This window comes from Myotis brandtii, unplaced genomic scaffold (assembly GCF_000412655.1).
Source record: "Myotis brandtii unplaced genomic scaffold, ASM41265v1 scaffold743, whole genome shotgun sequence".
Taxonomy (NCBI): domain Eukaryota; kingdom Metazoa; phylum Chordata; class Mammalia; order Chiroptera; family Vespertilionidae; genus Myotis; species Myotis brandtii.
Genome location: NW_005370960.1, coordinates 1592852 through 1605217, shown reverse-complemented (window position 1 = coordinate 1605217; position 12366 = coordinate 1592852). Strand labels below are relative to the sequence as shown.

The 12366-nt window shown below is 41.8% G+C and overlaps 1 protein-coding gene across 1 annotated transcript in view; it reads right to left on the bottom strand.

Annotated features, from left to right (window-relative positions):
• Positions 1 to 4826: 4826 nt before the first annotated feature.
• The window catches only part of PURB (purine-rich element binding protein B), a 9259-nt gene continuing 1719 nt past the window's right edge, over positions 4827 to 12366 (bottom strand). Inside the window, exon 2 of the mRNA XM_014530536.1 lies at positions 4827 to 12362. Coding sequence (XP_014386022.1) covers positions 12078 to 12362 — 285 coding nt within the window. The 3' untranslated portion in view covers positions 4827 to 12077. The remainder of the gene's footprint in view (positions 12363 to 12366) is intronic.

The window sequence follows — 12366 nt, the reverse complement described above, 5'->3', positions numbered from 1 at the left end:
CTGTGCATGACAGGGGGCGGTGCCCCAACTCCCCAATCGGCCCTGCTCTGAGCCTGACCAGGGGCTGCACCTAGGGATTGGGCCTGCCCTCTGCCACCCAGGAGCAGGCCTAAGCCAGCAGGTCGTTATCTCCCGAGGGGTCCCAGACTGCGAGAGGGCACAGGCCAGGCTGGGGGACCCCCCTAACCCCCCCAGTGCACAAATTTTTGTGCACCGGGCCTCTAGTATATATATAAAAGGTTAATATGCTGTGTCCCTCCGACAGTTTGACCAGTCGCTATGACGTGTACTGATCACCAGGGGGCAGATGCTCAACACAGGAGCTGCCGTGATGCACACTGGCCATTTACAAAAAAATGGCACCATGGACCTGGCGCCGACAAAGCAACACTTGACTTCCCCTAAGTGGGACACAGGCCCCACCACCACCCCGGAGCGACACCCCACCAAATAGCAGCCAATGCTGCCGAGACCCCATGGCGCAAAATGTGGCCCACAGCCCAGCCAGGAAATGGTGGCTGTGGGCGCTGGGTAATGACGTCATGTAGCAATGCCCGGCTTCCTCTCCCTAGTAACAGGCCATTTAACAATAAACGGCACTATGGACCTGGTGCCCACAAAGCAACTTTGGCTTTCCCCAAGTGGGACACAGGCCCCACCACCACCCCGGAGCAACACCCCACCAAATAGCAGCCAATGCTGCTGAGACCCCATGGCACAAAATGCGGCCCACATTCCAGCCCAGCCCGGAATGGCGGCTGTCAGTGCCGGGTAATGACGTCACATAGCAACGCCCGGCTTCCTATCCCTAGCGACTAGCCTCCTTGCAGCTTCTTCAGCCCAGTAACACAACTTGCTTTATAACCAGGTGCAAACATTTTACAGTTTAACCAAATGTCTGTGAAGTATTTTCACGTGCCTCATCTCGTTTGATCCTCACAGAAGTCCTGGAGTAGGCAGATAGGAGACTCGGTTGAATCCTATTTTCTTTTCATTAGCTGGAAAATGGAGATTTAGAAAGTTTAGAAACTTGACCCGACTGAAAAGAAGTAAGAAATGGTGGACCTTGAAAATGACTTCAGGTTTTCTCACTGCGCAGAATATAGTCAAACACTGCTGCAGTTAAATATTTCACCCTTTGTTCTCCCTTTGTGATCTACAATAATAGTCTGCTTTGTATTTACTGCTGTGTTGCTATTACCTGAAAGAGAGGTTGGGGTGCTTCACTGGGCTGGAAAGTTTAGCTAAATCAGAAAGTAGGTCTAATTAAGCAAGTTTATCTCTATATATAAAGCTCTCGCTGGTGCCAATCGCACACGTGTGTTTCCATCTGTCATTGTCGATTGTGAATTTGGTTGACACTTCTATTATAGAGAAAGGGCAAGTAGTGATATTAAAATATTTCTAATTAATTTCCTTTCAATGTGCATGAATTGGTGCACCGGGCCTCTAATCCTATATAATAAAAGCCTAATATGCTAAGTGTCTGGTCAACCAGTCGACCGTTCAACCAACCAAAGCGTAATATGCTAATGATATGCTAAGGCTGCTCAACCGCTCACTATGACATGCACTGACCACCAGGAGGTAGATGCTCCAATTGGTAGATTAGCTTGCTGCTGGGGTCCAGCCGATTGGGACTGAGGGAGACGAGCCGGACACACCCTGGAGCCCTCCCGCAGTCCCTCCCCGGCCCTGATCGTGCACCGGTGGGGTCCCTCGGCCTGGGCTTCGCCCTCTCACAATCCGGGGCCCTCAGGGGATGTCAGCCAGCCAGTTTCAGCCCGATCTCGCAGGCCAGGCCAAGGGACCCCCACTGATGCACAAATTTGTGCACCGGGCCTCTAGTACAGTGATGGCAAACCTATGACACGCGTGTCAGAGGTGACACGCGAACTCATTTTTTTGGTTGATTTTTCTTTGTTAAATGGCATTTAAATATATAAAATAAATATCAAAAATATAAGTCTTTGTTGTTTTACTATGGTTGCAAATATCAAATTTCTATATGTGACACGGCACCAGAGTTAAGTTAGGGTTTTTCAAAATGCTGACACGCCGAGCTCAAAAGGTTCGCCATCACTGCTCTAGTATAAAGGGGCTCCGGGAATTCTCCCACTCCTTCCTTCCTCTGTCCACCTACACTGGGCCCACTTCCTCCCTGGGGTTTGGGGAAATCACTTCTTAGGATTTGAGATTCATAGAGGTGTTTTAATGAGAGGGGAGATCTGTAGCAAATTTCAGCTGCAACCCATCCTAGCTTCCTAGTCACATAAACCAGAATATTTGAACCCTAAATATACCCACTAAACTATAAGTTCCATTTGGACCATATCTTCCACACCTAGTACAATATCTGGTACATAAAGAACTGAATGAATGAATTTACAAAATGATCTGGCCTCATGGTTATTAAAAAGATTTCAGTGCTGACCACCAGGTGGCTCTCATCTCCCTAAGTACCAATGGCTTCTACAGGAAACCGGACACTGTTAAAGCACCTTAAGGATTTTTGTGTGTTACAGATACTGGAGTCACGCTGTTGGTTTATGGCAGAGTCAGGAACAGAACCTAACTCACAAAATATCAAAACTCTGAAGTCATACCCTGATACCTTGAAGTGCTGGATTCAAAAGAGCTCTTCAAGCTGTAGCCTGGCTGCACACCCAGAACTTCAGTGACAACTTTACATTAAGCTGACAACATCAGCAGGGCTGCCCTAGCCCGTTTGGCTCAGTGGATAGAACGTTGGCCTGTGGACTGAAGGGTATTGGGTTCGATTCCGGTCAACGGCACGTACCTTGGTTGCAGGCTCCTGGCCCTGGTTGGGGACATGCAGGAAGCAACCAATTGATGTGTCTCTCTCATATTGGTATTTCTGTCTCTCCCTCTCCCTTCCACTTTCTCTAAAAATCAATGGAAAAAATATCCTCAGGTGAGGATTAAAAAAAAAAAAAAAAATTCAGCCCTGGCTGGTTTGGATCAATGGATAGAGCACTGGCTTGCAGACTGAAGGGACCCAGGTTCGATTCCAGTCAAGGGCACATGCCTGGGTTGTGGGCTCGATCCCCAGTGGGGGACATACAGAAGCCAGCTGATCGGTGATTCTCTCTTGATGTTTCTAGGTCTCTTTCCCTCTCCCTCTCTGAAATCAATAAAAATATATTTTAAAAAAATCCAGCAGGGCTATAGCAGAACCAGTGCACCAGGATGAATGCTTCCGGAGGCCTCTGTCAGTTAGTGACAACAGCTAATTTCCCCAGAACGTTTGTGATTTCTGCAGTGAGGCTCCAAGTGGGGTTTGACCATCAGCAGCAGCATCACCTGGCAACTTGCTAGAAATGCAGCTTCTCACACTCCACCCAGACCAGCTGAACCAGAAGCTCAGGAATTGGCGTTTAAGAAGCCCTCCAAGTGACTGAGGCATATTCAAGGGTTCGATGTGAATAAAGCCCCCAGGTTCTCTCAGTGAGGGCGCTGCTGACACAATATTTCACAACTCCATCTGCAAAACTTTTTTCAAAATGAGCTATTTTGGGGTTTGAGTATTGATGTAGGTAATTTCAGCACAGCAGCCTAGGTTAAGGCCGTGTTTGAGTCCTTTGCAATCCTGCATTTTTTTTGTTTTCCTCTAGCAGATTCCCAGTCCTTCCTCCCTTTCTCTTCCTTATACCACAAGATCCCACATCCTCTCATCCTAACAAGATAAAACACTATGACCCAAAGATTCTGGTCCAGTTGGTCAGGGTGGTACTTGGGGGCATCCGCATCCAAGTGCTTCTGCAGTTAGCATTGAGAACCACCGCTGTATGTATGTGTGGTGGGAGTACTAACTTTACTGGCTAGGGCTAGTTTATAGTGAGAGGCTTTAATATAAAGAAAATGTGGGCCTGGCTGGCATGGCTCAGTGGTTGAGTGTCGACCTATGAACCAGGTCACAGTTGCAAAGCTCAATCCCCAGTGGGGGGCATGCAGGAGGCAGCCTATCAATGATTCTTCTCTCACCATTGATGTTTTTCTCTCTCTCCCTTCCTCTCTGAAATCAACTTTTTTAAAAAGTTGCCAGTTCTGTTCCATCAAGGCACATGCCAGGCAGGGTTGTGGGCTTGATTCCCAGTAAGGGGCATGCAGGAGGCAGCCAATCAATGTTTCTCTTCCTTTCTCTCTAAAATCAATAAAAACATATTTTTAAAAATGGTTCCATTTCTAATATGATAGGTATCAATTATTATAGCCCTGAAAGGTAAAGAACTCCTTGAGTAAATTTTGAGTGTAAAGGGGCTTCTGAGATGAAAAACATTGGGAACCATGGCTGGGATCTACAGACATAACAATTTTCTGTTTCTTTTAATGTTAGCTTAAGACTGGCCTACTGGCCCTAGCTGGTTTGGCTCAGTGGATAGAGCGTTGGCTTGAAGACTGAACGTTCCCAGGTTTCATTCCAGTCAAGGGCACTAAAAAAAAAAAAAAAAGACTGGCTTAATCTACTCTGTAGGAAGTCAGTTATGATGGCACACGAGGGAAGTTTCTTTACACCCACTGGAAATGATACGGCCCAAAAGCCAAGAGAATAGGAAGAAACAAGTGGCCTGTCTGGGAAATGAACCAAAGCACAAAATTCATTGCAACTTTGATTTACTCCACAGATTGCTTACTAATTAGAAATGGGAACCAGAGGAAGATGGAATATACTAGTACAATGACTTGTAAGTCATTTCAGTGGAAACTCACCCAATCCCAGACCCATTTGAGCCCCAGCAGAGGCTGTGTGGCATCTCCCTCCCCGTCACCAGGTAATTCTTTAAATTAGAGACACCAGCACAAGATTGTCATTCACTTTTCCGCATACTTTATTTGTTACAAACATACAATTTTTTAAATATAGACTGTAAAACTCCATTTGCAAAAGTCTGCTATTGTAAGGAGTACACACCAGCAGTAAGGATTCTTAAACTTTTTTCTGTGAGTTTTTCTGTCAGTTTTGCTAGTTAGTGGTAATTACGGGACCCGCCATTTTAGAGACCTGTCTGAAGCAGCCCTGCTCATCTCAAAATTGACCGCAATCTGAGCTTCAACCTCCAGGCAGTGAGATCAACAGCCCATCTAGACTCTGCTTTTGAACATTTTCAGGAAGTATGGTTTCTGAATGGATACTGCACTTTACGGATTTGTTTGAATTGCCCATGTAGCTGTTTGTTAAAGTGCATTCTTCTTTTAAAAAATAAGAGGAATAATCTTTACTCTTTAATCAAGGTACTTTAAAAATGAACTTTTTGGTCTCTCAGCAGATATTCCCAAGTTGATCCTATTACTACAAATTTTAGTGTTCTATTTACAAATATTTATAGGGTTACAGGTGGAGGGGACCTTATACATGGAAAGGTGCGGCTTCTTTTGAAGCAGAAGTCAGTCCTACAAATTCACACATAAGAACACACACTTGGTTTACAATGCACAGCAGGTGGGTATTTACACAGACTGAAGACACCCCAAAAACCCCTTTAAAGTAACTTCCATAGCTTCTCAGCCTTCCAGCCAAGATCAATTGTAAAGTGACTTTTAACCTTAGCTCTAGCTGCACATCTGATTAGATCAGGAAGCTGCCTCCTGCTGTCAAGATTTGGTTTTACTTCACTCAATGCCTATAGATTCTCTACCAGCAGGACATCAGCCTCACTTTGGAGTGAAGACTCTAATGTAAGGAAGCCCTGATAGATATGACTGGAAACATCCCAGAATACAAATGGACTTTTTAAAATGATCATGGAAAAACACCTGCATGTATTTGCAAAAGGAAGCATAAATCCCCACTAATTTCCCTAGAACTTTAATCTTAATATTATTCAAATATTGATCATTGAAAAAACTCAAAATATACTTGGCCTGCTACCACAACATGCAAAACTGCCCACTCTTGATAATTATGCCCTGCTCGATTTAAACTGTTTCTGCACTTGCCCAATCTATTAACTTCTAGGAAATCACAGAGCTTTTTATAAAGAGGTGGCATGTGGACTGGGAGAAAAGGGTCTACATCTCATATCTGAAGAGCTGGAAACAAAACTCCCAAATTCCTACACATGTGCTTAGTGACAGAATTTTTTCAATTTACTTAGGACTCTCCCCACAGTTATATGTTCCCAAAAAAGCAATTTTAAAAGGGGAAATATACTACTTGCTCAGCTATTTTCAAATATAAAGATTTTTTTGAATCAAACTGATCTTGTGACACAGGGTAAGAGTGGGGACAAAAGTTTGCCTTTAAGGAATAAGGGTTGGTCTAAATCAATTTTCTTGAAAGAATTAGCCATTGAAATTGAAGATAGGAAAAAAAAATGCTAGTGGACAATGAATTTGGACAGGTCTATTGTCTTCTCTCCAATATTCTGAGCCCACATTTCTTCATACCAAAGATATAACCAGCCCTCTCTTATTAATGGCAGTGAGACACTTTACATAAAACAGGGAAAATGAAATTTGCTCCTAGATTCAAAATCTGTTAATTACAAATACAGTCATATTCTCTTGCTGCTGTTCTAACATGTCTTTGCCTGTCCCAATCGGAATCTCTAATTCAAGAGGCATGAGTTAGATTTTCAAATGAAAAGCAAAAGATTGTGAATAAAGGTGATTACATTGATGACATATTTCCTATTTCATTAGGAAATATACATTCATAAAGGTCTTACTTGGATCAGAGGTACAGATAACAATTGGAAATTACTTAATAAATCTTCATGATGCAATTTTGTTATTTTTTCATTTTCCAAATTTAATTTTTGGTACTGATAATTGCTGAAATAAGAGTCTGATGAAACGAAGTTTTAAGACTGCGAATGGTGACTTTAAGTAACAAAGTTAGCTGTAACAAGAGTCTATCTCTTAAAAAAAAAGAGTCTATCTCTTGAAACTTCTGGGGTCTAACATTTAAAAATTAATGGGTACTTTTCTAGATTAAAAATGGGAAGTTATAATTTGCTATTTCTATCTTATATTTGGAATTTCAAACAGATCGACATGCACTTTTTCTTTTTTGTCTATATTTTTCTTAAGGTAAATGAGTTTTTTCTTTTCTATAAACTATCTCCCCCTGCCCCCAGACCCACCTATATACTCATTATTCAGTTTATTCAATGGGAATAGTAACTGTTTATGAAGACATCTAATTGATTTACAGTACTCTAAAACTAACCCTGAAAACTGAACCTCATTCATTTACTATAACTTCAGTGCTGTTGCTGACAAAAAAAGTTACCTTAAGGCTCAAGGGAAACAAACGTATAAACTGTGAATGCAGTATTGTTCACTATCCCATCCATTGGAAGCTAGCAAAATGCATTCTGGATCAATAATACAAACTTTCTAACATTAGGAAAGATTTCTACTCTTCATACACAGAGTTAGAATAATATTCATAAGCAGATTATCTAGGGGAGCCTGAGAAACCATGATCCACATCACACAAAGAGTCCGTGTATTTCATGATCAAAAAGTGCTTTTTCTTGAGAAATATGTCAGGGTTAAATGGCAATATACAATGTAAAATCACTCCACACTTTCTCAAGTGAAGTACAAAATGGAAAAGGAGCAAAAAGATGGGAGGCTCTGCCCTCTGAACAGGCCTTATGCATGTGACTTTTAAGGGTGTATTAAATTAAAATAGTTTTTAAAGAGTTAACAGTGGGATTTTACACCACTATATATATTCTAAAACCTGAGATTGGACATCAAAGCAATCAACTTTGTACTTATTAGAGCAATTCTGATACTTCCTAAAAACAGAAGACAACTCAATTGAATTAATAACTCCCAGATCAAAACCATTAAATTTCCCCAATCAAAAAGGAGACCAATCACAAACACATTAAGTACTAAGAGTGCTGCAGAACGACTCTTGGCAAATGAGTCATTTTTACATAAGCCAAAGTCACTTTTCTCCTTCCCCTTCTCACCAATCAAGGCCACACTATTTTCAAATGAATATCTACTGAGAGATCAGTTGTGCATTAGACAAAGTACCATAATTGGGTTAAAATGAAAAAAAATTTACAGTGAAGAATACTTATGTGCATAGCTTACACACTCAAGCGTCTCCTTAATTTCATCCACCTCAAGGCAAGGTAGACGCAAGCAAATTGTCACCTTTTCATACCTTGTGTAGATCATTCTATACCCCCCTGTAAAGCCAGTCAAGGTCACATGTAACAAAGCATCCTCAGCAACTATAGTGCCTGAAGTGTGCAGCCGTTTACAGACCACTCAATATGAGGGCATTATTATAACCAGCCTCTTCTGCCCACAACCCTGCATTTTCAGATAAGACAGGATAATTGTTTTGTTTTGAGAAAACTGAAGTTTGAATCTCTTAAAAGACCTGCAATTTATTGCAAAGTGATCGAGAGGTAACAAAGGAAGCAGGTTAATGGCTGCCTGGACCCAAGGCCTCTCAATCATTTTGCAGTAAATATTATGGAAAGTGACCTGACAAGCAGCCGTGTCTGTCTCACAGCTACAGTCGCTTGCACCACCTACACGCCTCCCATAGTAACATAGGGTGTCTGGGTTTTGGTTTGGTTTTCGCTTTGATTTTTGGTGCCATCCAGATTTACACTTTGTTCTGTGCAGCATATGCACTGACAACTTCCTTTGCTGATGAGAACTGTAGTTCTACACGAATGACAGGTAGGGACAATAGAAACCAGAAAGGAATTATGGGATATACTCAGAGTTTCTTGCTCTTTCAATTCTGTTCCTAAAATTGTGGACTTTTTTCACTTCTGTAACTGCAGCAGTTTGAGAAATGAACATTCTACCAATTATTAGGAAAGACATTTTACTTCCCTATTTCTCTGGAATATAACGATTTTGAGCATGTCATTAGCTGCAATGTTTGCCAAAGTCAAAAACAAGCCCTAAATCACTGTGTATAGCAGTGGTTGAAAACAAAACATTTTCTGCCTGGATTTAACAGATTATTTCCTTTAATAAGCAATATCTATGACTGAGTTCTGAAAGATGGCCCGTTAATACCGCCTTGTTGAACAAACCACACATTAAAAGTGTAGTTTCTATTGTCCCTAGTGACTGGAAGGAGGATCAGTGAAATGCTACAATCAATCCACATCCTTCTGTAACCTTCCTGCAGTAGGAAGAGAGGCCATCAACCACCGTGCAGGAGAAACAAACCTTTGAGATTGGTTAAGACTTAAAACCCACCACTATGACATTTACCACTTAATCTTACATAGGCAGGTCAAAAATTTTAATATAAATTACTTTTCCAACACATAGCTTATGCATTCTTTGCTCCTTTTTTTTGGAGGATTCTCAAATTGATTATCTAAAGATTTACATATGATATATTACTGTTACATGGTCTAATGACTAAGAAAATTTCTCTGGTAACCAAAGCTGATTCCATATATGGTAGTGTTCTTGGCATATATTCTATATGCCTCAGACCACTTCCACATTCTTTCTATTCAGCTAATTATAGCTTAGTAGCCACGGGTGAGGATTGTGAAGACCCTGTCATTTCTACAGAATAGAAAGGCAAGGCTAGTTACTGCAATTCAGCCAAACAAAAGAACAGAAAAAAAGAGTAAACCAACCCCTTAAAAAGGAGAGGTACCGCACCTTTGCAAAATTGAACTGGCTCACTGCAGCTGAGCAACAGAACCACCACTGAAGCAAGAAAACAAGTTGGTCTATACAGGAATTGTACATGATTTCAAAACAAAAGTTACAGCGGTCAACTAATAGCTGCAACCTTAATTTTCATTGCTGCCTCAAAGTTTGAAACTAAACAGTTTCTGCAAACCTAATGCTAGCTTCTCAGCTCCTTTACTAAAACTACTTAGGGATTTGTTCTCCGCAGCAAAGAAATAAAACACTCAAAACACATAGGTAAATACAGCAGGACATCATTGAAAACAGCTGCCTTGTAGTACAAAATACAGTACAAGTATACGGATGTCATTAAAACATCGAAAATACTATTGCTCCCATACAATTTAGGAAACATTCTTTGCAACGGAGAAAATTTAAAAAAAAAAGAAAAGCTTTAAAAAAATCTGTTTAAAAACTCTACTGTGGACGATGAGAGTAGAGAAATTGTCTGAAAAGGGCACCAATGTTTGTGGCTCTTCCACTTTTTTTTTAAATCTAAGATTAATAATATTCTGAATCACAGTCTAATTTGTAAAAAAAGCCTCATTTTATATACATAATTATTTCCCTCCCTCTCAGCCACAATGCATGAAAACGACCTTTTTGTATATTACTTAATTCCTAATAAATACAAAAAGATTGTATATATTGAATAATACCAAAATAAGATAATAAAAAGGGTATGCAATAAATTAAAAGGCAGCTCAAATAAAGGGCAGTCATGCAGTTAAAAAAAAAACCACTAAGATTGTGGAGGTGGGGTTACTTGCCTCTTGGTTGAGAAGGTGTTGCACAAAGCATACCTGAAAAACTTTGGAAAGAACATAGCTCCCATTTGATTCAAAGTTACCTAGGTCTATGACACTCAAATACCTTTTGATGGGGTGGCATTAACTTGATTAGTAAAATCACTTCTACTGAAAATCCATTTAAAATATAGAAGAGGCGATCCTTGAAAACCCCAACTTTTATTCTTGAAAGACAGCTGGATAAACTGGCAAAAGCCAGTTTTGTTGAAATTTCAAGATGGTATAAAAATGCTTCCATATAGTCAGCATATTCACGTTCACTTCGGCTCCATTCAGATGGATTTCAGCTTCCAAAGGGCACACTGCTTGCTAGACACACATCCATCTTTTGCCAACTTTGATTGTGAGGTACTAATACAATGGATCAAGTTTTTAAAATTTTATTTAAAAAGAATAAATGATGCTGGAATTCTGGACCTGAGGATCTTTAGTATTTGAACAAATCCACAGATTAAACTGAAGGTAGAGGAAGACTTCAGTTTTCGTTATTTCCAACTTTTCTGTTAGATGTATATTCCATTAAAGCTCAGGCTTGTAGCCACACTGTTCCTTTTTCAAGTTTTGTGGTTTAAAATCCAGACAACCAGTGGCCGAAAAAACCGAATTAGCCTTAATTCACTGGCTCACATGGTGGAGCCACAGGGATCTGGCTCTCATTCATACCTAAGCCATTTCTTGGTAATGACCTCCATGTTTAAGAGATCAGGGGGAAGAACTTTAGTGAGCAGCAACCAATCCACTCAAACAGTTTTTTCCTTGTGCTTTATGCCTGATTTTTTCTTGTGCCTATCTCAGCAACCCCGATGTAAAACTGCTCTTTCATCTTCAAAATTTTTTGCCAACTTTTAAAATATTTTAGTAACCAATTCCAGTTCAAGGTTTGACTTCTGAATCCATTTGCATCCTGGAAGACAATTCTGCAAAGACAAGACACTGGCCTTGGTCCAGATATGGTGCAAAGCCTTTAATCTTCAACAAAATGGACCCAATTTGTTTTCGTATTCCCCGGTGCCTTTTTGAATTCCTATTTTGCCTTGTCCATGATTAAAGTTACATTCCTTTTCATTAAACCTGTACCCTCAGAACTGGGTAACTGCAAAGGTCTCTCTCTTCTCAAGAATTCCATGAAGACCTAAATCCAAAATGCTGATTTCAATGGAGGTGAAGGAATAGACACTGCAATAGTAAGGTCTGGAGAGATCTTTAGGTTCCCAAGCACAACACAAGTTCAGCTGTATCACGAGGTCTGGGTAACTCGGAAGTGTTCCTTGGCCCAGGGTGTGGGAGGACCTATCTCCCACCGGGGTTACCCCGATGGGCGTCGGACCCTCAGCGGGGAAACCACAGAAGCTGGGACTATTTTGCTCGGGTGAGGAGACGCTGTTCTCTTTGCAGGTTGCTGTCCGCTCCTTGGAACTTGACGGCTTTTTTTCTCTAATTGTCCGTGACTGTCCTCTTATGGTGATGTCTCGTAATTAACTACATTATTTTAAATGTTGTTTTCTCCCTGTGGGCCTCCCTTGCTCCCCCACCAGCTCACTGGGGATGAGACGAGGGGATGGAGGTGGGGGCGGAGGCCCGGAGGGGAAGCGGCGCGTTTCAGTCCTCATCCACCTCCTCGCCCTCGGACTCGTCCCCGCCGCCGCTGCCCCCGCCGCGCCGCTCGTAGAGCTTATCCCGCTGGCGCTCCTGGATCTCCTTCATCTCCTCCGCATACCGGCAGAAGGCGCCCCCGAACTTGCCCCAGGCCTTGAAGGGGACGGTGATGGCGTTGCGGTAGGACGGCTTCACCTCGCTCACGCGCAGGAACACCCCGTACTTGTTGCAGCCCACGTCGAAGAAGAAGCGCTTCGAGTCCACCGTGATGGAGGTGCCTTCCGGGAGCTCC